A 26,263-nucleotide genomic window follows, 5' to 3' on the forward strand; every position below is an offset into this window, starting at 1 on the left:
GTCTTCATCACCAGGAGTAACACTCTAACGATCTACATAGAATTGTCACACTGGCAGAAAATCCTGTTGACTGCCTCTCACCCATCTCAAAATATCTTCAGTGAAATTGATTTAAGGGTAGTGTGGTGTTCCACGTAATAAAACAGGTTTGGAACATTATTTCCTTTGCTGTCACTTTTGTGCTTCCTCCCGCCCCACCCCTACAAAAGTTGTTTTCTGGGATATATTTTTTCAGTATTTAGACTCTTTGAAAATCTATTACAATCAAGTGCTTATCATAGCTGAAAGATTTCTGGTGGCTTAACGTTTACTAGCACTTTATTCGACGTGCAGTTATTTGTACAGAAAGGCACCACTGTGCTAGATAAAAGTTCTAGAACTTCACAGGAAGAGTCAGGTCGTGTCCTTAGGCATCTACCACTTTTGAGTGCATTTCTTCTACAGATGTTGATTATATTATTCCTCGGCATCAACATTATAAAAGGGCACTTCTGTAGCTCATTTAAAAAGAAAGTCCTGAGAAAGTCTTTTAAATTAATCTTGGCCTTGTTTCCAAATCCTGTCTTCCGTTTTGTTCTGCAATTCCTGACGGCTCTTACAAAAAGCTCACAAACCTTTGAAGAAACTGGAATAAGCTGTTATTTTATAAAGGTTTACAAATTAAGTGCTTGGTTTTTAATGTATCCTCTACTGTTTTGATTTTCAGATTTTATTAATTCAATATCTGAAGATGTGCCTTTTATTGGGTAATGTTAATTCACGAATGTAGTAATGTTATTTCACGATTGTAATGTTACATGATCATGGGTGTGGCATTCTCTAACAGATGATGTGAAAAGAAAGTAGTTTTCATAAAACTCATATGGCTCTGATTGCACAGTCCCACTTGCTTTTGATATTGCTATATCAAAGCAAGGGGCACTCTTCTTTTAAGGCTACTTTCAAAAACTTGTCTTTGTATTTTCTCTAAACTATAAATGCAATTACGTCCATTTGGAGGCCAGGGTACCACATGTCACAGACAGCCTTACATGTGTGCCATGAGAAGGTTCAAAGACTGTTAACAAAAAAAAGTCTATGGGAACTCGAAATATCATTTTTTTAATGTTACCCCAAGATTTTCTCCAAGAAATTACTGTTTTGTATTTTGTAACTTAAAAGCAGCTATTAGTACATTTCTGAGATATAGCAGGAGACCAAAACATGTTTGGAAAGAGAATAAATATATGAAGAGAAACTGGTTGGTTTATTTTCAATGTGCTGAATATATTAGACTACTATTTATTTTGTGAGTGGATGTGATAAAATAAATATTCAGGTGTTTAGTGTATGATTAAGAGTGGGATATAGATTTCTTTGAAGTTATTAAATCCATCATGTCTTTTACATAATGGACAAATCAAGTTTTAAAAAAAAAAAATTTACATAGTTTAGCTTGTTTTCTGGTGCTGTTGACCTGCAAGAGAATCTACTTTTGCATATACAGGTGAAAGTTTTGCAATTTATGTATAAAAGAAATTGTAGGCATTAAAAATATTTTATTGATATTTTCACTGGTTGGCATTTATTTACCAAAACTCAGATATTCCTTCTTTCATCACCCTGAACATTTTTCCAGCTAGAAACCCCAGTAGACTCATCAGACTTGACATGGGGTGTGCTTCCTTACACACACACACACACACACACACACACACACACCTGTTCATTCCCTCTGACGCATTGACCTCTGCTCAACCCCCACAACTGACCCATCTCCCCGCACCCCACCAGCTTAAGAGAGCTACTCTGAAGGCCGGAGAACTGTTTGGAGGTATATTCAGGGAACCAGAGGGAAGAAGAACTGGGTGTATAGTTCCTCTTGTCAAGAAAAGGAACACAGGTTCTGATCCCCTGTAATAAAAGAGCTTGAAATAACTGACAAGATGAGTCCTTTGGGATATTCAGGAGGCAAGTTGGTATAGCCATGGAGCCAGAAAATATAGGCACTTAGCTCAATGGGATGTGTTGAGTCTAGGTCATATAAGAAGCCTTATAAGAGATAGTATCCTGGATTCAGGATTACAGTGTTGCTAATGGATTTTGAATTCATTTTTCTTTCCATAAAAAAAAAAATCAATCCATTCAGTGCAAAGGGCCACTTAAAAATAGTTTAGCAAATGTGTGCTAAATGGTCCTCAACAAAATGTTATCTACATAACCAAAAAGATCTACTTTGGTGGTAAGGATGTACTTCTGAATGATGGAACTATCAGTCATCCCCAAGTAGCCACAGAATGGGAAAAATTCCATACAGTTTATTTTAGAAGTACTTGTTCTTGTTGGGTTCTTCCCCCCTCCCCCAACCCCGTTAAGGTCAGAAAATTCCAAACCATCCCTAGAGAGGGCTTATGAAGAATATCCTAGGGCTGAAACACCTAGATTAATTGCATGGGTCTTATACTTAAGTTTCCATACTTGGTCTCAAACTCAAACTGCATCATATTGAGGACTGAGCACTTAGCTTTTGTTTCTATGCATGCTGCCCTGTATTAGCAGTGGTTACTGCTAAAAGAATCATCAGGCACCTTCTTGGCTATTCAAATGAAGGGGGTACTTGAGCCAAGAGATAGCCAAGATCTTGGATATTCCAGTCTCTTGTTTGGCTCTTTTCCTTGGCACATAAAAGCATGCCAAGGAGAAGGCCTGGATCTTGATCTTGACTCCAACCCAGAGCTGTGCAGCTGGTAAGATACTTGAGTCTCTCAACTTCATTTGTAACATTTTGTTCAATGAGGCTAGTGCCCAGCTCAGAAGCTTATCATAAGAATTAAAGTAATGTTTAATTTAGTATCTAGCACCTCATATTAAAATGACATCCCTTCCCCCACACAGTGTAAGCCTTCGGTTCTTGATAACAGCTGTGAAAAGGCCACAGAAGGTTGTTGGTAACAGCTGTGAAAAGGCCACAGATTGTTGGTAACAGCTGTGAAAAGGCCACGGAGGAGTATCCCCAAAAGATAGGCTTAAAGTTGCTGCAATCTCTAGCCTTTTCTGAACGTTTTTTCGACCCTGGACCCTGGATTCAGGAGGAAGACTACAGCCGGGAACTAGGTCAAAGGAGCTTTAGAGAATTTCTATCCCTAAGGATTCAGAATAGGGGGCAAACTGAACTAGGTATTTTAGTCTTAATGTCAGTCTTAGAGACTGAAACAGAGGCACCCAATCACGTTCGTCTAAAACCCAACTACCCTCCCCCATCTCCCTGTTTTGAGCTAACAGAATATCAGCTCTTCATCTTAAAAAGTACGGTAACTTTTTACATAAAATGTGACAAAATAATGTGCAATTACTTTATGCGAAACCAACAACAGGAACTCTACAGCAGGCCAGGTGAGCTTCAGAGCTGCATGACTTCACCAGGATCATCTTTGCTTATTTCCACCGGGGTCTGGGGGGACAAAAGTATGTCAGGTGGGCCTTCTCTAGTGTTTGTCAGAGTGTGCGGCTGAGGTAATTGCCTTCCTTGCCAAAGACAGGCAGAAGTGGTTCTGTCCAATTCTGTCTCTTAATGTCTCTGACCTCAACTGCCAGAGGGGCTTAGCCATGTGGGAGGGGACAAGAGGCAGAGAAAGGACACATATCCAAGGTCTAACAGGAAGAGAGAAGATTTCTAGCACCAGAACCATTTTATAGAGCACACTTTACTTGATGAAGGAGAGTTAAGGGGTGGGTTGCTGGTCTGGGCTGATTTAAGAAATGGGACTGAAGACCCCAGCACTCAAAATGGCCCCTGAGCACAAGACTAGGTCACCCATGTCAGACAGCATTGCCTGAGTCTTTACCTCTCTACCTCCAGGTTATATAAAACTGAAAAATGCAAGAGTAAAGACTCTTAGGAAAATATGTATAAAAGAAAGACGTGAAAGACAGAGGGAACTCTCAGCGAGCAACAATAGAGGCAGGTAAGCTACCACCACTTTCTTAATCAAGAAAAGACGATTTGTTTCTAAAGTTGGATTTTGATGCTCAGCTCATGGATCTGGGGGAATACATTTCAAAGAAGGAATAGAGAACAAAGTTGAAAGCACACTTACCCCTCCTGGGGGATACTTATATCCTTTCCACATGGTTCCTGCAATGAGAAGCAACCATAAAACAACAATCATTGTGGGGCTTCTTGCTCACTGGTGGGATGTGCTGGGGAAAACAGGTGGTTCTGAAAGGTGTGGTGTTCTATTCCTTGAGTCCTGGGAACTGGGCTGTCTTCATTCCAGACCGGATGGCGGATCGCCCAGCATGATAGCTCTGGCTGAGGGGCTTCGTGGTCTAGTGTGAACTGAAATGGCTGGCCATGGCCATTTTAGGGGGCAGAGCTCAGACACCAATTGTGACATCAGCTCCTGTGACCTTGGAGGGACCCGTCAGAGTGAGTAACTATGGGACAACTGGCCAGGATGCCTGGTGTGTTGGGGCCAAAGAACCCTTAAAAGAAGGGCCCTGTTCTCTGGTGACTCTACACGGTCAGGATCTAGCTGGCATCAGAACTCTATTGACTCATCACCTGTCAAAATATTAACTGTTGCTTTCATGCAATCAGATGCAAAAAGCAGTGCCATGCAAACAAAACAAAACAGAAAATACCCTGGATTAATTGGGAGGATTGGCTAGGTATGCTACGAGCAATTACTTTATAGACTATCGTTAGGCTATTTGCAAAAAAACAAACAAACGAAAATCTCACATTTCGTGAAATGTCACAATTAAACCCTCATCGTGTAGGGTTCCCTTCCCTGGAAAAGGAAGAAAGGGCATTAGGCTGTCCTGCTCATTTCAAAGCTGGAGAACCTGAGGCACAGAATATTTCCAGTGGCTTGGTCAGGATCAGGGTGGCAGTGCCTCAGCTAAGCAAGTGCCCAGGGCCTCCATCTATGTCCCCACCCCAACAATGGTCTGACCGAGCTGGGTCAACACTTGCATGGAAATTCTGGGGCCGATGGAAAAAAACAAACAAACCCTCATGCCCTGCTCTCAGTGTACCTGGGGTTAGGACTTGATACCACTGCTTTCCAGAGTAGCTTCCCAGAAAATCTGCTCCTGTTACCAGTTCATTACTAAGACTCTCAGAGTAAAGTTTCTTTAACAGTGGGAACACCTTTGAAAAACCAGATCTGAGTGAAAGGGAGTGGGAGGGAAGAAAGCCAGGAGACGGTTGTGAAAAGGATACTGCTATTCCTGTCTCCTAAAGGCAGGCTGGTCTAGTGGAACGAGTGCAAGAGGCTGTTAAGTCCAGAGAACTATGCTTGCATCCCAGCTTCTCAAAGGAGTTGATTTGTATGGCCTTGGGTAAATAGTTGAGGTTACTGTCACCACTAAATCTTTGTGGACCCGTTCATTATTTTGCTTAGTTATTAAGTTGGCATTTAGTAAATGCTTTGCATCAAATGCTTTACATGAATTCCCAGATGCAAGCCTCACAAACACAGATACAGAGATATCTCCATTATACAGATGAAGAAACTGAGGTTTAGAGAGATTAGACTTTCCCAAGGTCACGTAGCTAGTGAGTTGCAAAGTTAGAACTTGAACCTGTCTTGGGATCTGCCAAAAGGGGCGCTAAAAACGCTGGTCCAACTCATTACAGAGTTTGTGAGAAAATAAGTTAATAGACAGGAATAGTCTTTGGAAAGAATACCAGTAAGATGTGCTTAACAAATCTTTGAGCCTTGGCCTGCTGTCCAAAGCAGTGCTCACTGAATTCTCTTTCGCCACCACATATCTCAACCCACTTCCCTTTCTACAGTTTATTGTTTCCCAGGGGAATATAAACTTCCTACTGAGATTTCAAGGGGTTGCCATGTTCTCTGGAAAGGGAGGAATTGAGTCCAGCAGACCTGACCACTCACTCATAGTTGTGGTTCTTCATCCAAAGCCAGGCTCCTCAGTCGTGTCTTGCTCTCCTGAACGGGCCACTTCTCTTTCCACTTCAGAGTTGGAGGCTGAGTCAGAAAGAAATTTAAAGGCAGAAGCGGTTCCACTTGTTGGCCTAGCAGGTAATTGCCTCTGTCTGTGACTGTGACTGTTGGAGGTCCCACCAATGCCCACCTTCCCTTTCTAGCCGGCGACCATTGATCTACTTTGCCTGAAATCCACTTTCTCCAGCAAACCCCTTATAAATTTAAAATAAGTAATGTTATGTACCCAAGGGGTGGGTGGAACTTAAAGACAATCCCAGTGAGTTGAGAAGTAGCCTGGGAAGCCAACTTTGTTCCCACTGCACCCTGACCTCTAATTAGTGATGAGGCCTCAACTGTCTTTCCCATTTGGTCAGAAACCCTGGCTGGGAGGTGGAGTCAGAGCCAGGACTGACTACTACCAGGGATTCACAGGCAGGGTCATTACTTACCGTGAACTCTGGAAATGTGCCCATGTAACACGCAAGTCCAACAAAAAGCATCCAGCCAAGCACAATCATGATAACAAGTAAAACAATGTCTAAGACACAATTGCACAGTGAAAGACTATTCACCAAGATCTTGGCAAGGGAGTGCACTCATGAAACCCTCAGTTGGTAGAGGTCTTGCATGGCAGTTCCAGTCCGTGGCTCCAAAGGATCCGCAACGCCCTAATGGAGAAGATGAAGTCTAGTAGGGCATTGTGACATCATTGGTCACATGGCCCAGACTCATAACATGTCAGAGATACTGCCCCCAGACCAGTGGTTGAGTAGCAAACTAACTTTTTGTATGTATTCCCTCACAGCAACAACAGGAAGTAGGTATTATTACCAAGTCCATTTTACTAATCAGAAGACTGAAGTGTAAAGAGCCTAAGTGACTGGCACTAGGTCACACAGCTGATGCCCCATGTGAAAGCCAGGACTCAGGGCCCAGCTATCTGTTAGGAAGCTGGGCTCCTTAGACTACAGACAGTGATTCGGTAGGGTGTGTTCCTAGGTCTAGGACAGCTGTGAAGGGAATAAACTGAATTCTAGGGAAGTGAGACATCTCTTCTTTCTGTCCCTGCAAAGCCCTCATCATCTCAAGGGCTCTGTCACCAGCATTTTATACCATTCTTCAATACCTTTGGTCAATAACTCTCTGCTGGTTCTCTTCTCTTGGCCTTCAAGAAGCCACAAGTATCCTTGTCCTTCCCTCACAAAAACCTGCAACTGATGCTGTGGTTCCTTCCTGTTTTTTTAATTTCCCTTTATGACCAAACTTTTTAAACAATGGCCCACACTCAGAGCCTTTCTTCCCAATCTCCAACTTTCCTCCATATATCACATTATGACTTCTGGCCCGCTCACCACTACTTAGATGCTCTCAGCAGTTACAAAAGATCTTTTTGTCCTAGTCTAATGACCTCATCTTCATCCCTTTGACCTCCCTGTACTGTCACAATGGACCCTTCTCTCCACCAGAATTCTTCCTACAGACACACCTCTCTATTTATTATTTTGATATCCTCTTTATTTTCAATACTTTTTTAAAATATGAAAATAACAGGTGCTCATTGTAAAACATGGAACCACCCAAAAGACATATAAGAAAAATTTAACAACCTCCCCATTTTTCCCCCTCAATTCCCATCCCCATCATGTAACCAAGCCTGGTGTGTACCCTTCTGGCAAAGAATCTTCCATCAGCTTGCAAACATCAGTACACACGTAGAGGGATATAGAGGGGTTTTGTTCAGCGTTGCTTTATCAAAGGTGATCAAACTACCTATGCTACCGCACAACTTGCTTTTCTCCTGTTCACAATAATACATCATGGACAGGCTCTTGAGTCAATGGATAAAAACAAAAAAAAATCTAAACACATCCTTTTTTTTAAATAATAAGCTTTATTGAGGTATAAATCACATATGATAACATGCATTCCTTTCTAGTGTGTAGTTGATGAGTTTTGAAAAATGTGTCAATCTTGTAACTACCACCACAATCAAGAGAGAAAAAATTTCAATCATCTCCACAAGTTCCCTGTACCCCTTTGCAATCAGTCTCCTTCCCCTGACCTCCCTGCCCCCTAGAAACCATTGATCTGCTTTTGCATTTTCCAGAACTTCATGTAAAGAGAATTATAAGCTCATTCACTGGCTTCTTTCACTGAACATAATGCTTTGGAGCTTCATCCATGTTGTACAGTAGTTTGTCCTGTTGTATTGAATGAACATATGTTCCATTACCTGGACATAGCGATTCATCAATTTACCTGTCAAAGAATATTTGGGTTGCTTCCAGTTTGGGGTTATTATGCATAGAGATGTTATAAATACTTGTGAAGTTTTTTCTGTGTGAACATAAGCGTCCGTAAGGTAAATACTCAGGGGGGGTATTTGAATCACATGGTAAGTGCCTGTTAAAAAGCCTTTATCACCAGTTGTCAGCAATTTTACTTTGATATGACTATGTAATTTTCCGCAAGTTTCTTCTATCTGGGGTTCGATGAGCTTCTTGGAACTGTGGGTTGAATGGTCTTCATCAAATTGGAAAAATATTCGGCTAATACTTCTTCAAATACTTTTTCTGCCTCCCTTTCTCCATGACCTCCCGTACACGTCTAGGAGACCAGTAACCAGGACAAACATGTCCCACGGCTTGCTGGTACTCTGTTCATTTTTGAGTCTTTGTTTCTCCTTGTGTTTCATTTTTGGATAGTTTCCATTGCTGTCTTTTTCAAGTCCACTCATTTTTCCCCCTATAGTGTCTTAATCTTCTGTGAATCCCATGTGATGCATTTTTCACCTGAGGTTGTAATTTTCATCTCTTCAAGTTCAATTTGTGTCTTTTTAAAAGTTCTTTTGTTGGGGCACCCGGGTGCCTCAGTCGGTTGAGGATCCAGCTTCGGCTCAGGTCATGATCTTGCGGTTCGTGGGTTTGAGCCCCACGTTGGGCTCTGTGTTGACAGCTCAGCCTGGAGCCTGCTTCGGATTCTGTGTGTGTGTGTCTCTCTCTCTGCCTCTCTCCCTCTCGTGCTCTGTCTCTGTCTCTCAAAAATAAATAAATGTTAAAAAAATTTTTTTAATAAAAGTTCTTCCATTTTTCTCCACATCATGCTCACGTTTCCCTTTGCATCCTTGAGCATTTTTATAAGATTGATAATAAACATTTTAGGGACTCCATCTGCAAATCTATCATCTCTGTCATTTCTGGGGTTGTTTCGATGGTTGGTTTTTTTCCTTTCGTTATGGATGATACTTTCCTGCTTCTTTGAATGCCTGGCAACTTTTGGTTGCATGTTCAACATGGTGAATTTTACAGGGCTATGTGCTGGACTTCGTTACATTCCTTTCAGTAGTGTGGGACTTACTTCTGGGATGCTTGGGATCAGTTTGATTCTTCTGGGGCTTGTTTTAAGCTTCATTATGGTGGACAAAAGGCAGCTTTTGCTCTGGGGGTAATTATCCCCACTAATGAGCTACCGCCCCTCTAATGCCCACTGAGCGTTCTCTGATGCTGTGGAATTTTCCACAACTCCTAGCACCTTTGGGAGCTCCCAGAAGTGCTTGGCCTGCTGTTTCTGGGCCGTTGTTATCCTGCCTCATGGAGTTTGAGCCCATCTACGCACCAACTCAGCCAAAGACTCACAAGGACCCCTACGGAGATCTCCAGAGTTCTCTCTCTGTGGAACTCCTTCTCAGGACTCCATCCTGGAAATTCCTGGCACTCTGGCCTCCTGTGTACCCTGCTATCTTTCTTTACAACTCAGCAAGACTAGTCTCGGTTTAGGTGACCCCACCATGCTGCAGTCTGAAAACTGCTTCCAGGCAGTAGGCAGGGGCAATTTTAAGGCCCATCTCCTTTATTTCTTGTCTTTCAAAGTTCACATGCTGCTGCTTCTTATGCAAGATCTGAAAACAATTGTTTCATAGGTTTTGTGCAGTTTTCTACTTGTTTATGGAGAGAAGGCAACTCCCGTAGCAGTTGGTCCTTTCTAGGCTGAGGCAGAAATCTAACTTATCCTTTTAAAAAAATTTTTTTTTAACGTTTATTTATTTTTGAGATAGAGAGAGAGAGCATGAATGGGGGAGGAGCAGAGAGAGAGGGAGACACAGAATCGGAAGCAGGCTCCAGGCTCTGAGCCATCAGCCCAGAGCCCGACGCGGGGCTCGAACTCACGGACCACGAGATCGCGAGATCGCGACCTGAGCTGAAGTCGGACGCTCAACCGACTGAGCCACCCAGGCGCCCCTCCTTTTTTAATTCTTACCTAATACTCCACACTTACTTCCTCTTTCTCCTAATGAGGAATAGATCGGTCAAGAGACAGAAACTACACAGCAATTTCCACAGAGAAAGCTTAATAAAGAGAATTATTAACTAAGGAAAAGGTAGAAAGCTTCACATAATACAGAAATAGTGTATCTAAGGAGCAGCCACCACGTCTAGGGCTGAGGCAAAGCACCCAAGAAAGAAACAAACTTGGAAGAGTCCCTCACCTCCAGGGCGGAGACCCAAAACTTGTTGAATATGTGGTGGCCAGGACTAACTGGGTGGTAGAGAAATCCAGTCAACTGCAGGCCAGACCTAACAATTAGAGAACGACCCTAGATGCTGGTGGAATTTGCCGGGAGTCTCCAGAGGGGGTTCTGGGAGGTTTGTGGATCCCTGCTGAGAATCTATCCTCTGGGTCTGCTAGGAGAATACACCAGGAAGCCACCCTGTGGGGTGCTGGTGGTGGACCTCGATGGCAAACTGCTTTAGTGGCAGGGGTACCACTGAAACTCAACGGAAAACAGCCCACAGAAAGGCCACTGAAACTCAACAGGGGTGAGCACCACTGGATACCCCCCATGTGCCGCTGGCAGCCACACAGCACAAGGACAAAAGCACACTGGAACCAGGAAGTTTCTTCCTCCTACAGTATCTCCCCAAGGCCCTCTACTGATAAAACTTAGCATCATGCCCACGAGCAAGGAACAAATATTTACAAGGTCCAGCTCCACTAGAGAAGAGCAAGCAGTGAATGGTGAACTTGGAGCTGACGGGTGATAAATTCATAACTGACACAATGTACATCTAGGTTTTCTCCAATTTTTTACCACCGTAAACAATGCTGGGATTGCCAAACAAAACTCCTTTGACAATTTCTTTTGAGCACTGTGGGTTTTTTTTACTTGTTAACCAGTAAGGCAGCAAGAAGATAACAAAAAGGGTGTTCCAGGTCAGATAGAGTATGAAAACAGAGAGGATATATAAAATCTTTACAAGAAAGGAACTAGTTTAAGAAAGAAATATGACAACTTCTTTTCTTAAGGTCATGAAAACAGGGCCATAAAAGATGGAGGATGTCTGTGGAAGGACCGCCCAAGATACAACATTACGCTGTAGGTCAAAGAACAACAAAAACTCCATGCGTCTAAGTAAAGGATACTGGCTTTTGATGCACCCGTTTTACAAATTTTTCATGAGGTCCAAGTTGCCTATTTTTTTCTTTTGTTGCCTCTGCCTTTGGTGTCATAACCAAGAACTCACTGCCAAATCCAAAGTCATTAATTTTTCCCTATGTTTTCTTCTAAGAGTTTCATTGTTTTAGGTGTTACACTTATGTCTTTGATCCATTTTGAGTTCATTTTTGTATACGGTGTGAGATAAGGGTCCAATTCATTCTTTTTTTTTTTTTTTTTTTAAGGTTTGTTTACTTTGAGAGAAAGAGAGAGAATCCCAAGCAAGTTCCATGCTCAGCACAGAGCCTGATGCAGGGCTCAATCTCATGACTGTGAGATCATGACCCGAGCCGAAATCAAGACTTGGACACTTAACTGACTGAGTCCCTCAGGTGCCCCAAATAAGGGTCCAATTCATTCTTGTACATGGCTATCCAGTTTTCCCAGCACCATTTGTTGAAAAGACTGTCCTTTCCCCCATTGAACTGTCTTGGCACTCTTGTCAAAAATCATTTGACCACATAGGCAAGGATTTTTTTTCTAGGCTGTTTATTCTATTCCATTAGTGAGGTACTTAGAGAAGTCAAAATCACAGAGACAGAAAATAGAATGGTCTTTCCAGGGGCTGAGGGGAGGGAAGAATACGAAGATGTTATTTAATGGATATGGAGTTTCAGTTCTAGAAGATAAAAAGTATTATGGACATGTACAGGAGTCATGGCCGGGCAACATGATGAATGTATTTAATACCATTGAACTGTATACTTTAAAATGGTTAAGATAGTAAATCATCTGTTATGTGTATGTATCACAATTTTAAAAAGGGGGGAAACTGAAGTAAATGATAAGGATACATGTGTCTGGTATTTGCAATACCAGGGTTTCATCCCTGAACAGTATGTCTGATAGGACTAATAACTATGAAAGCAAAGGATTATAAATAGAGATCTGAAGCAGAGCACCAAGAAAAAAAATCTAATTTTAAACAAGCCCTTCTTGTGATTTTTCTCAAGCTGCAAACAAAGATGCAGAATATATACTTTTCCCATTTCTTAGTTTGGGGGTCTTTTTTACCCTTTTAATATAATTAACATTTTTGTATGTGCATCTTGTGTACTTTTTTCCCTCTAAGACAAATTTCCAAACATCAAGTTATAGAGTCAAAGGTAGGTCACATTACTTTGCCCAAAGTTTGTGGCAAATTATGCTCCCACCAACTACATTTTCTTAAACTAGTGTCCAGGGATGGGCTTCAGTGCATCCATAACATTCCTGAAATTGAGCACAAAATGGACTGCTTATGTTGGCATTCACATTTTTCTGGGACAAGTCTGTATCTTTCAACAGATTTTTTTTTTAAGGCTGAAACTCAAATAAGGCTGAGAACTAGTTCACTATAACATCTTCTCCCTATGGCTGTGGTCACCCTACACTTTCATTCATTCAGCAAACTTACCAAATATTAGAAGACTGAAGATATGCATACGTTCAGGCATACCAGGCACTGGGAATACAGAGATAAGTGAGATTTGACAGCTATCTGCCAGGATCTTACAGTCTTTGGGGATAGGAAGCGGGGAGGAGACAGAATTAGTTGGGTATGATAAAATATCCCAGGCAGGCACTAAGGCACAAAGCAAGGAAGATACGATGTGCTTGGGGAAAAGTTGAGTTTCAGCCTGGTTAGGTCACAGGACCTAACAGTGACAATTTCTGGGTGTGAGGGGGGGGGTCCTCTCAGAAGTCAGCCAATGTTTGCACTACCCAATCTTCCTCTTATGACTGAGTACCAATAGGTACAGCATTCTAGCTCGCTAGAGATTACTAATCACAAAATTTCATCACAATTTCACACACAGAGAAGCAGCAAAATGCACAGAGTAGGGACATGATCTCTGACACCACCTTCTGCAATAATTTAACCCGAGTCTTGGTTTCCCTGACTGTAAAATGGAGCCAATTATACCATACATCCTCTCTTTTAAGGGGCATTCTTTTTCACATTTTAGCTCTTTTCAAATAGGTATAAGTGTTAAAATGGGTATTTATATTTAATTTTGTAATCTTTTCGCTCCTAAAACATTGTCAATACATCTCTTACTCAACAGGATCTCAGAAACAAGGAAATAGGTAACAGAACACTAAACCTCAGTTTCCTCACTGGTAGAAATGAGATGATTCTATCTAGGTCATAGAGCTTTGTGAAGATTGACTTTGATAAAGCACATAAAACTCTTCGCAATGTACCTTCCACACAGGAAATGATGGCTTCACACACACACACACACACTGGCATAAAGTGCTCACAGTGTCTATAAGTCATTCATAGTGACTAAACCAGAAGAGAATTAGCTGTTTGGATGGAAGGTGTCTTCCATAAAAGGTTCCTTTATAAAAAGAACGTTGCTCAAACCTCACTTCTAATCCTTGATTAATGGATTTCTGACAAGATCTGTTAGATCCGAGAGGCCCTGGAAGTCCTATTGTTTCCGAGGTTTGTTAGATCTGCCTGAACTGCTCTTACAGGCCTCTTATCTTTCCATCTTCTTACCTTTTTCTCACCTCCTATGGTCTCCTGGCTTCCTCTCTTGCCCCACATACAGTCTCTTCACAATGCAGCAGTCAGACCTATTCTTTTAAAACTTAGATCACATCACTTCTCTGTTCAAAATCCTCCAGTGGCTTCCTTTTTCTCTCAGGGTAAGAGCCTAAGAAAGAAAAAACCAGCCCCTGACATCTGGGAACTGGTCTGACTCATCTACGAAAGCTCTCAGTGTTACTAGAAGCTGACCTGGCACTCACAGCTATGTTGTTATTCTCCTGATAGATGAAACAATCTCACAGAACACAAACATCAGAGAGGGTCACTCAGACCAGGATAAAATGAGACAAAATAAGACCACTTCATAATTCTGTCTAAGCAGAGACAAATCAAGGTCATTGTGCGGCCCATGTAATACCAAACATCCTCTTCTGTCTGCTAATGAGTAACTGCTACTTCTTTACCAATTACTGCTTTAGGCTTGTTCCAATTTGCCCATCTTATATTTACTGAGATATCCAATCATAGAATTGTCTCTGCTTTGATAGCACCCAATCCAAAGTGAAGGGTCACTTCATTAAACCCTCTCCCAAGTCACCCGAAGCCCCAATCCTATGATAGGTCCCTCTAACACAGCCTTACTGAACAGTCCCGATGGTTTTCCATAGCGTCTGCGCCCTCACTGCAAGGAATAATCAGCCCAACCTGTTTAAGTGTGGGTGTGTTCGATGGGCTCTGGCTGGAGGGCAGTGACAAGACAGAGTCACAAATGTCTACAAAGGCACCAAAGTGGTTCTCAGACTTCACCATGCATTAGAATCACCCAGGTTTGTCGAAAATAATTGCTTGAATCCCTCTTCCCCCTAGAGTTTCTGATTCTCTAAGTCTGGGGATGGGGTCTTAGAATCTTTCTAGCAAGTTCCAGGTGATGCTGAGGCTGAGTCTGGGGGCCACACTGTAAGAATCACTTCCCTAAACCATCTGTGGCTTCCCCCTTATTTCTCTGACTTAGCCTACTACCTTTTCCTCACCTCTTACTTCATTCTACTCCAGCCACACTGGCCCCCTTGCTGTTTTGAACTGAAGCCTGCCTTAGGACTTTGCTTTGAACTGAATGCCCTCTAATATAGAACACCTACTCTCTCACCTCTCAAGGAGACTACTCTGATCTCCTTACCCTGCCTTTCCCCACAACACTTGATTACCTTCCAGCATACGATCTAATTTACTTATTATATGTAGTTTTGCTCTCCTCCTAATAAAAGAATGACAGCCTTAGGACAGGTGATATTTTTGTCTATTTTATTCACTGCTGTATCCTAGGACCCAGAAAAATATCTAGCAAGTTGTCAATGCTGAGCAAAAGTTTGGTGAATGAATAAATACACTGCCCAGCCTCTACTTTATTCTCCTAATTGAGTCACAGCATTCCAGCCTTTGGTTCTTCCTGTAAATACAGTCACCCTCCTGCTTACACACCCTTCTGACAGTTTCAGTACCTATCTTCTGAGACTTTTTAAGCTCAGTGGCTCAAGACAGGGATAATGCAGGAAAGTAATTCACAAACCAAGGACACCAGACAAAGCCAACAAATTGCATCTCTTCGCCTTCTCTCTGTATACACCCCCTCTCTTGTTCTCAAACTCTTTCTGACCTAGCTTTTTCCTCTCTCTCTCCCAACAGTTATGGCGCCCCACCTTAAAAAAAAAAAAAAAAAAAAAAAAAAGCAACTCCTCCCCTCATGCTGCACCAACCTTCACATCTTCCAGTTTTTCGACAAGGCTCCTCCTGACTCCATTTTCCCTTTCTAGCTCCCTGAAATTTTGCTTTTGAAGTTCCGTTACCTCTTCCTTCCTAAATCTAACTACAATTTTTGGTCTTGATCTTTCTCAATACTCTGCTGAATTTAACACACCCTTCTAGAAACTCTCCTCCAAAACAGCGCGAGTTGCTTCTACCTCCTTTACTGCTTCTCCTCGGGTCCTTCCTATTCCTCTCCTTACAGATGTCCCCAAGTTTCCTTCCAGCAAGCTGGGTTGTGACCCCCTGGGCGCTAACGCCTTTCCGACGGCGCTCAGGGTCCACGCTGGGGCGCTGGTTCGACTCCCGGGCGGAGCGGCCGCTGAGCCTGGGCGTTGGACGCGGGCGGACTTTCGAGCCTGGGAAGGGGCGTGGCCTTGGACAGCTCTGGGAGGCTTGGACCTCGGCGGCCTCCGTCCGGGAACCGGCACGGAAGGAGGTTCACGGGCTGGGTCGCGCAACCTGGGTCCGGGACGTGGATGGAGATGGAGTTCGACTGCGAGAGTCTCAGGCGGCTCCTGGGCAAGGTGCAGGCAGCCCGCCGGACCGGGTCTGAGGGTCCGGGGTGTCGGGGCTGAGCTATCTCCTCGTGGGGGTTCCCAGACTAGTGGCGGCGATTGGAGCGGAGGCGGGCTGGCCAGAAGCCGACTCTGGGGAGTGGTCCCTGGGAGGCCGCGGGCTTCTCCCTCGGGAGCCCTGCATCCCTCGGGTCGGGGCTGTGGCTCCGCCCACGACTCCGAAACCCCTGCCCTCCACGCGGTGTGAGTTCTCACGCCACCAGCGTTTCGGCGACTTAGCTCCCAGCGCTCGCCAGTGCCTTTAACCACGCCTTTCTCTATGTTGAAATGGCCTGCCCCCCCCCCTTTTTTTTTTTTTTGCTTTGCAATCTTCCCTTCTGAGACTCAGCTCAGATGTCACTCCCTGCAAGATGGAATCACGCCCTTCGCTCCGCTTGCCTTCAGAAGTATGGATTATCACATTGTGGAATAATTACTTATTTACAATTATTTATTTACTCATGCGGTGAACTCTGACGGCAGAGAGGGTGCTGTTGCCCTTCCCTAGCACTGTGCCTGGCGGAGCAGGGGCTTCTAAATAACTGTGCATTGAATGAAAGACTTGAGTAGATATAGGAATGGAGACAGGGCTTGAAGGCCCAGAAGAGATCCTCTTAATGTTTGAAGGGTTGAGCGGGAGGCCTGACCCAGAAGTCTAACCTACGTTTCTAGGGCAAACTGAACTAGCTCCAGTTTCCAGGTTAGTCCAGGCTCTTGGTCCAGTTTCTTTGGCTTCCCACCAATGTATATTCTGAGGCAACCCCCTTTTCACCAGCTTTCTTGCTTGCTTTCTTTTTCTTTCTCTTTCTTTCTTTCTTTCTTTCTTTCTTTCTTTCTTTCTTTCTTTAATATAATTTGTTGTCAAATTGGCTTCCATACAACACCCTGTGCTCTTCCCAACAAGTGCCCTCCTCCTCCTCAATGCCCATCACCCACCCACTTTCCCCTCTCCCCCGCCCCTCCATAAACGCTTAGTTTGTTCTCTGTATTCAAGGGTCTCTTATGGTTTGCCTCCCTCCCTCTCTGTAACTATTTTTCCCCCTTGCCTTCACCCACAGTCTTCTGTTAAGTTTCTCAAGATCCACATTTGAGTAAAAACACATGGTATCTTTCTCTGACTTATTTCACTTAGCATAATACCCCTTCAGTTCCATCCACATTGCTGCAAATGGCAAGATTTCATTCTTTCTCGTATCCAGCTTTCTGGTTAAGTGATTCTTAATGCTTCCTTAAAACTTCCCCGTGCAGAAACCATACATGTATGCCATTTTGTTGGATTTGACTTAGTTGGGGCAGTTTGTACATCTGTGCAGGGTTGTGAAGCCTCATGAGTAGAAATGTTTATTTAATTGACTTGAATGATTTTATCTACTGTGACAGGTGCAGATGTATCATCTTGTAGGAAGAGAAGTATCATCATGCTTAGATTACACCCTTTGTGTCTCCTCTTCAGAGAACCACTCTATCAAGTTTTTTAAGGAGGGGAGCATGATGTATTTATTGTTCAGTGGGAAGAACTGTTAAAGTTGAGAGTAGAAAAAGAACTTCATAATTTTTCCCTCATTAGATTAGCATAAATTAAGATAATTTAGATGATTTGGAGGTTGCACTTGCCTCAGCCACACTGCTGGTGGTTAAATGGTTATTTAACCATTTTGAAGAACAATTGGGTCTTGTTAATTTGATTATGTGGGTTTTATATCCCCTCTACCTCGAGGTGGCTACCGTAGAGAATTCATAGTGTATGAAGCAACAGATACCTGCATAATTATTCATAACTACAGAAACAACCCAAACGTACATTAACAGAAGGAAGGATAATTTGTTGTATATCCACACAATGGAAAACACTACTACGTGGCAATGAAAATGACTGAGCTACAACATGGCAACAATGCAAATAAATCTTAGAGACATGATGTTGAGTGAAAAAAAATTGGAGGGTATATGCAAAATTATGTTTTGATAAAGCCAACAAAATTAAAATTAAAAACTTAACAATAAATATGAATACTAAATAATGTGTTGTTTAGGGATGCACGCACATGCGTGATAAAACCAGAGGACAAAAGCAGAGGAAAGTGAATATACAATTCAGGGGAGGCAGTTGAGTGGTTGAGAGGAGTACTCAGACAGATGTAATGGTGTTGGAGAGGTCTGTGCTGTCCAGTATGGTATCCAGGAGCCACAAGTGGCTATTTGTCAAAACTAGCTAAAATTAAAAATTGAGTTTCTCAGTCACACCAGCCACATTTTGTCAGTTAGCCACATGTGGCTGGTGGCTACTATATTAGACCTATCACACATAGATCTTTTCCGTCATAGCAGAAAGTTTTGTTAGATGTTACTATTCTAAATCACATGTGAGTGAGTTGGGGCATGCTGTTCAGTCTTCAAAATTAGTGTATATGTTTGTGTATGTGTGTATGTGTATATATCCACGTATATATATACACATACACACATGTGTATATATCCTTTAATTTGTTTTAGATATTAAGTTTAGAAAGATTATCTCGTTCCCTAATTCCTATTTCCCACATCCCTCGTTGGGTTACCTTTGACATGTAACTTAACCTAGATTTGCTCTGCTCACTCGTAGAACAGTAAGTTGGACTTGATCTGTAAGATACCTTCCTGTTAACAATTTTTTTTAATGTTTTTGTTTTTAATTTTGGGAGAGAGAGCTAACAGGAGGAGCAGAGAGAAAGGGAGAAAGAGAATCGCAAGCAGGCTCCACACTGTCAATGCAGAGCCAGACGTGGGGCTCAAACCCATGAAGCATGAGATCATGACCTGAGCTGAAATAGAGTTGGAGGCTTAACCAACTGAGCCACCCAGGCGCCTCCTGTTAACATTTTTTTAATGACATGATGCCACGAAGTATTCCTCAATGTGTCCTACATTTGAACATAGGTCATATAAGAATACTCTTACGTACTTTTCATAAATATAAGTGTACGAAATAAAAATACTGTAGTAGATAAAGCTAAAATTTTCGTAACTTCTCAATTTTTCAGTGTTACTGACTTTTATGACAGTATAATTATTTTAGCTTTCGAATCTCACAGGCCAATTTTCCTCCTTAGTGGCATGCCTCCACCCTTTAAGCACATGGGATTGTCTGAGGCACATTTCCTTAGAGAATGTTAGGCAGACTTCTCTTAGGTGTTAATAGGAATAGTAATGGAATGTGTGCCTTAATATTATAATAAGATATTCTGTTTCATATATAGTGAAAATGATGTGAAAAAAATTTTTTAGGACAAACAAAATAGGTCTGTCTTTTTAGGTGTCAAAAAGGCAAATCAGGGGCGACTGGGTGGCTCAGTCGGTTAAGTGTCCAACTTCAGCTCAGGTCATGAACCCCCGGTTTGTGAGTTTGAGCCCCGTGTCAGGCGGGCTCTGTGCTGACAGCTCAGAGCCTGGAGCCTGCTTTAGATTCTGTGTCTCTTTCTCTGTTCCTCTCTCTCTCTCTCTCTCTCTCTCAAAAGTAAACATTAAAAAAACCTTTTTTTTAAGGCAAATCACATATTTGACTATACTAGTGACATTTGGGTATTCAGTCCCTAAGGAAGAGTGTTTTTGCCCTCTTTTGACAAACTTTTATAACAGTTTTGCAATTAAATCAATTATGGCATATATCCTACACAGCCATTAATAATTACATTCTCATGGGACATTAAAGATCTAGAAAACAGCTTATAATTTTAAGTAGGAAACAAAACAAAATTGTTTTCATTCATAATGAATATTTCAGCTGACAGCAGTGCAGCCTTCTGTACATTGGTGGGATGATTTCATTCACTTTTGTTTATGCTGAGTCAGGGACCCTGAATCTGGAACTCATTTCACCCTGCTGTAATTAATACTGATCACTTCTGGGGCGCCTGGGTGGCTCAGTCAGCTGAGCGTCTGGCTTCGGCTCAGGTCGTGATCTCATGGTTTGTGAGTTTGAGCCCCATGTCGGGTTCTGTGCTGACAGCTCGGAGCCTGGAGCCTGTTTCGGATTCTGTGTCTCTCTCTCTGCTCCTCCCCTTCTCATGCTCTGTCTCTGTCTCTGAAAATAAATAAATAAACATTAAAAAATTAAAAAAAAATACTGATCACTTCTTAGGTTTTTTTTTTTTAATTTTTTTAAATGTTTATTTATTTTTGAGAGACAGAGAGCACAAGTGGGGAAGGAGCGGAGAGAGAGGGAGACACAGAATCCGAAGCAGGCTTCAGGCTCTGAGATGTCAGCACAGAGCCTGACGCGGGGCTTGAACCCACGAACCACGAGATCATGACCTGAGCAGAAGTTGGCAGTTAACCTACGGAGCTACCCAGGCACCCCTCACTTCTTAGTTTTGATGCCCAGTCCTGTGGATCATTCTCGTATAAATCTACCTCTTTGCTAACTCCCATCCATCCAGCCTGTATTTATCAGAAGCATACCCTGTGCTAAGTGCTGTGGGGAGGTACAAAGATGAGTAAGAGGTGATTCCTGCCCTCAAGTTGTTAATAACGATGGGCTTTCTCTTCTGCCAAATTCCTTCCCATCTTAAAATGATCCTCCCCCTTCCCTCTCATTTTCTAGACTCTTCTAGACTCTAATGCAAATTGTAGACAGCTGTTGCTGGAGGCCTTTCTCTAACTTAGATATGCTTTATGTGGATTCATCACTTCCTGTCTGTACTTACTATTGTATACATTTTTGTTTAATATCTTACTTTTACATATGTTAATCATAAGGTCCTCATACATACCTGTTGCAGTTGGTAGGCAGTGGAGCTATATATCTTTTGCAAATGAAAAACTTAAGGCTCAGAGAGGCTCCCACTAATCTACTTTCTGCTTCATGGATTTGCCTGTTCTGGATATTCCATATACAAATCATATAATATGTGGCCTTTTGTGTCTGCTTTCTTTCACTTAACATAACGTTTTCAAGGTTCATCCATGTTGTAGTATGTATCAATTCTTTTATTCTTTTTATGGCTGAATATTCCATTTTATGGATATATTACATTTTATTTATCCATTCATCAGTTGATGGAGATTTAGCATGTTTTCACTTGTTGGCTATTAGAAGTAATGCTTCTTTGAACAATAGTGCACATGTTTTTGTGTGGACATATGTTTCCACTTTTCTTGGTTCTGTACCTTAGTGGAATTGCTGGTCCTACGGTAGCTCTATGCTTAAATCTTTTGAAGGACTGCCAAACTTTTCCAAAACAGCTGTACCACTTTCCCACCAGCAGTAGCTTATGTCTACAGGGGTTCTGACTTCTTCACATCCTCTCCCATACTTACTGTTTTCTGTGTTTTTATTATAACCTGTCTTTTAATTATAGTATGCATCCTCCAACTCTTCTTCAACAATCTTTTACAGGATTGTTTTTGGCTGTGCTAGGTCTCTTGCATTCCCATCTGAATTTTAAAAAATTTATTTATTTAAATTCAAATTAGTTAGCATACAGTGTAGTATTGGTTTCCAGAGTAGAACCCAGTGATTCATCACTTATGACACCCAGTGCTCATCCCAACAAGTGCCCTCCTTAATGTCCATCACCCATTTAGCTCACCCCCTACCCACCACCCCTCCAGCAACCCTCAGTTTGTTCTCTGTCTTTAAGAGTCTCTTATGGTTTGCCTCTCTCTCTGTTTTTATCTTATTTTTCCTTCCCTTCCCCTGTGTTCATCTGTTTCTTAAATTCCACATATGAGTGAAATTATATGATACTGGTCTTTCTCTGACTTATTTTGCTTAGCATAATACACTCTAGTTCTGTCCACGTTGTTACAAATGGCAAGATTTCATTTTTTCTGATCACTGAATAGTATTCCATTGCATATATATACTACATCTTTATCCATTCATCAGTCAATGGACATTTAGCCTCTTTCATAATTTGGCTGTTGTTGATAGTGCTGCTATAATCATTGAGGTGCATGTGCCGCTTCGAATCAGCATTTTGGTATCCTTTGGATAAATACCTAGTAGTGCAATTGCTGGGTTGTAGGGTAATTCTTTTTTTTTTTAATTTTATTTTTAATTTTTTTAAATTTAGACCCAAATTAGTTAGCATATAGTGCAACAATGATTTCAGGAATAGATTCCCTAGTGCCCCTTACCCATGTAGCTCATCCCCCCTCCCACAACCCCTCCACTAAGCCTCTGTTTGTTCTCCATATTTATGAGTCTCTTATGCTTTGCCCCCCTCCCTGTTTTTATATTATTTTTGTTTCCCTTCCCTTATGTTCATCTGTTTTGTCTCTTAAAGTCCTCAGATGAGTGAAGTCATCTGATTTTTGTCTTTCTCTGACTAATTTCACTTAGCATAATACCCTCCAGTTCCATCCATGTAGTTGCAAATGGCAGGATTTCATTCTTTTTGATTGCCGAGTAATACTCCATTGTATATCTATACCACATCTTCTTTATCCTTTCATCCATCTATGGACATTTGGACTCTTTCCATACTTTGGCTATTGTCGATAGCGCTGCTGTAAACATGGGGGTGCGTGTGTCCCTTTGAAACAGCACACCTGTATCCCTTGGATAAATGCCTAGTAGTGCAATTGCTGGGTCGCAGGGTAGTTCTATTTTTAGTTTTTTGAGGAACCTCCATACTGTTTTCTAGAGTGGTCGCACCAATTTGCATTCCCACCAACAATGCAAAAGCGATCCTCTTTCTCCACGTCCTCGCCAACAACTGTTGTTGCCTGAGTTGTTCATGTTAGCCATTCTGACAGGAGTGAGGTGGTATCTCATTGTGGTTTTGATTCGTATTTCCCTGATGACGAGTGATGTAGAGCATTTTTTCATGTGTCGGTTGGCCATCTGGATGTCTTCCTTGGAAAAGTGTCTATTCATGTCTTTAGCCCGTTTCTTCACTGGATTATTTGTTTTTTGGGTGTTGAGTTTGAGAAGTTCTTTATAGATTTTGGATACTAACCCTTTATCTGATATGTCATTTGCAAATATCTTCTCTCATTCCGTCAGTTGCCTTTTAGTTTTGCTGATTGTTTCCTTTGCTAGGGTAATTCTGTTTTTAATTTTTTGAATTTTAAGATCGATTTGTAAATTTTTGCAAACAAAAAGCCAGTTGGGATACTGATAAGGATTGTTGATTATTGAATCCGTTGGGGAATATTACCATCTTAACAATAGCAAGTCTTCTGATCTATTAACAAGGGATGGCTTTCTTTTACTTAGATATACTTTAATTTCTTTCAACAATGTTTTGTAGTTTCTACACTAAGTTTTACATCTTGTTGTTCAAATTATTTCTAAGTAGTTTTTTTCTTTTTGATACTATTGCAAATGTAACTGTCTCCTCAAATTTCATTTTGAGATTGATAATAGATTCTTCACATACTTTTTCTTTCCTTCATTTAACCCTCAGCACAAGTCTAGGAGGTGGCTCTCTCTCTTTGCAAATGAGGAAATAAGTTCAAAGAAGTTAAATGACTTTGCCAAGGTAGTATTTCTGGGAATACATCTGGATGAATAAAGAGGCAGTTCACTCAGATTGACTGCAAACCCTTGAGTGATGTCTCTTCTCCCTTTGAAACCCAGGATGCAGTGCCAGGAGGGTTAGGAGGGGAATTCAGGGTGTCTCATTCCTTGAATGAGGTATTCAAGAAGGAGACTTGGATCTTGAATAGTGGTGACAGGAGTGGTGCTCCTGCCCACTTTCTTAAGTTTTCAGGAGGTATTTGGAAATTTAGTTTGATTTAGTGATAAAAGGCCCAAGTCCAGAGTTTGAGCTCTGGCTTCACTCTTTAACTGTCTAACTCAGCAAGTTAGTTTGATTCTCTAGCTTTCATTTTCATCTTCTGTAAAGTAGAGCCGTCATAAGCCCTGCTACCTACTTCATGGGGTCATTATTAAAAAGAGTAAATCACATACTATCCATGTTCATAAAACTCAGAGCCAGGGGCCTAGCACATGGTGTTCTGTTCAGTGTTAATTGTAATCGTTCTGCAGCTTGTAGCTTGATTCTTACTCGGTTCTCATCTTTCTCTTTTCAGTACAAGTTCAGAGATCTAACTGTGGAAGAACTAAAGAATGTAAATAGGTTTTTCCCACATTTCAGATATTCCATGGACACCTATGGTAAGAGTCATAACCTCTACTATTAACTTTAGTAAATTGTGAATTATACTTAGAGAGCTACAAAATTGTAATTTCTCATTTCTCTCTTTTATCCCCTGATTTTCAACTATACTTTGTGACCTGTGGTTTCTGAGGAAATTTAAGTTAATACAACTTATATTGTATTCGTTTTCTGTTGCAGCCATAACAAATTAGCAAAAATGTACAGGCTTAAATACAGAAAACAAACTGGTGGTTGCCAGAGGGTAGGTAGGTGGGAGGGTGGATGAGTGAAAGAGAGAAAAGGGATTCAGAGTACACTTACCTTGATGAGAACTGAGAAATGTGTAGAATTGTTGAATCATTATATTGTACATCTGAAACTAATATAACATTGTGTGTTAATTATACTTGAGTATGAATAAATAAACAAACAACAACCAATCAGCGCAAATTTATTAGTAGCTAAAAAAGCGCAAGTTTACTATCTTAGAGTTCTGTAGGCTAGAAGTCCAACACATATCTCTTTAGGTTAGACATTTAGGCCAAAAGCAAAGTGTTGGCAGGTCTTAATTCCTTTCTGGAGGCTCTGGCAGAGAATGTAATTCTTGGCCTTTATTATTATTATTATTATTATTATTTAGTTTATGTATTTCTTCTAGTAATCTCTACACACAAGGTAGGGCTCGAACTCACCACCTTGAGATCAAGAGTCACATGCTCCAGTGACTGAGACACCCAGGCACCCTGCCTTGCCTTTTCAGTTTCTAAAGGTTAGCCATATTCTTTAGCTTGTGATCTCTTTCCTCCATCTTCAAAGCTAGCAATGTTGCATGTCTCTGACCATTCTTCTGTAGTCATATCTCTGATTTTAAGGCCCAGTGTGATTAGATTAGGCTTACTCCAATAATACAGAATAATTTCCCCATCACAGGGTCCTTAACTGCATGTAAAATGTCTCTTTGCCAAGTAAGGTAACATATTCACAGGTACCAAGGATTAGGATATTGGACATCTTTGGAGGCCATTGTTCTGCCTACCACATAAATGGTTGAGTCTGAATTATTAATAACAAAAGTTTTAGTTATCTTGTTCACTTATAGTTACCTAAGAAAGATTTTACTTCACTGTCTTTTAAAATTTCTGACCACAAACCACACTTGAAAATGCATTTTAGGGGCCCCTGGATGGCTCAGTCGGTTGAGTGACCAACTTCAGCTCAGGTCATGGTCTTATGGTTCATGGGTTCAAGCCCCATGTCAGGCTCTGTGCTGACAGCTCAGAGCCTGGAACCTGCTTTGGATTCTGTCTCCCTCTTTCTCTGCCCCTCCCCTGCTTACACTCTGTCTCTCTCAAAAATAAATAAACATTTAAAAAAAATTTTTTTTAATGCATTTTATATCCTGACTCCATAGACACATAACTGAAATAGTGTGTACACTCTGGCATTTTCTATTCCATTCCATTTCATTCAAAGACAAATGCTAATTGAGACTCACAAAATTGATTTTAGGACCCACAAATTAGTCAAAACACATGGTTTTCAAAAACTTATTTATATTCCATGGGAATGTTTTATATTAGAATTAGTTAGAAATGTATCTAATTCAGATTTATATATTAGAAATTTTGAGGAGTTATTGAAGTATTTCTTAGGGATAGCTAGTTAATTTCACATGTGGAAGAAATTATTAAATTCTAGCCCATCTGTGACTGGCCTCTCTTGATGAGCACCTCATTATTTGGTGCTGCATAAATGAGTGGGATCGGGGATATGACAGCTACTTTTTATTGAATGCCAGATATGTTTCCAAATGTTTTATCTACATTATCTTACATATTTTTTTACAACCCAAGCTGTGAGTTAAGACAAAATTAAAAGAACAATTTCTAAATAAAACTTAAAGTATA

At 41.3% G+C, this 26,263-nt stretch overlaps 2 protein-coding genes across 11 annotated transcripts in view; one reads left to right on the forward strand and one right to left on the reverse strand.

Annotated features, from left to right (window-relative positions):
- Nucleotides 1-300: 300 nt before the first annotated feature.
- Nucleotides 301-16,051, reverse strand: MISFA (mitochondrial sheath formation associated). 8 transcript variants are annotated; one of them, XR_007454985.1, is made up of 6 exons: nt 15,871-16,051; nt 6,386-6,604; nt 5,886-5,978; nt 4,077-4,114; nt 3,333-3,430; nt 301-625 (listed from the first exon to the last, which is right to left on the reverse strand). XR_007454985.1 is itself a non-coding variant. In XM_049618401.1 (5 exons), the coding sequence occupies exons 2-3, from the start codon at nt 6,452-6,454 to the stop codon at nt 5,886-5,888; spliced, it is 162 nt and encodes a 53-aa protein (XP_049474358.1). In that variant the 5' UTR covers nt 6,455-6,604; nt 15,871-16,051; the 3' UTR covers nt 3,319-3,430; nt 4,077-4,114. The 8 variants fall into 8 exon arrangements, 1 of the variants encoding a protein (XP_049474358.1); XR_007454984.1 differs by having other exon boundaries at nt 301-2,934; XR_007454982.1 differs by lacking the exon at nt 301-625 and adding an exon at nt 13,922-14,078 and having other exon boundaries at nt 3,319-3,430.
- Nucleotides 16,052-16,071: 20 nt separating this feature from the next.
- Nucleotides 16,072-26,263, forward strand: part of UEVLD (UEV and lactate/malate dehyrogenase domains) — a 55,308-nt gene continuing 45,116 nt past the window's right edge. For 2 of the 3 annotated variants that reach the window (XM_049618143.1, XM_049618124.1), the window contains exon 1: nt 22,172-24,373. Coding sequence is in view for 2 of the 3 variants with exons in the window: in XM_049618124.1 (XP_049474081.1) it covers nt 24,133-24,373 (241 nt within the window). In the remaining variant the exon portion in view is untranslated. Of the gene's footprint in view, nt 16,240-22,171; nt 24,374-26,263 lie in introns of those variants that run through there. The other variant, XM_049618134.1, reaches the window with a different exon arrangement.

The sequence above is a fragment of the Panthera uncia genome, chromosome D1 (genome assembly GCF_023721935.1).
Source record: "Panthera uncia isolate 11264 chromosome D1, Puncia_PCG_1.0, whole genome shotgun sequence".
NCBI lineage: Eukaryota > Metazoa > Chordata > Mammalia > Carnivora > Felidae > Panthera > Panthera uncia.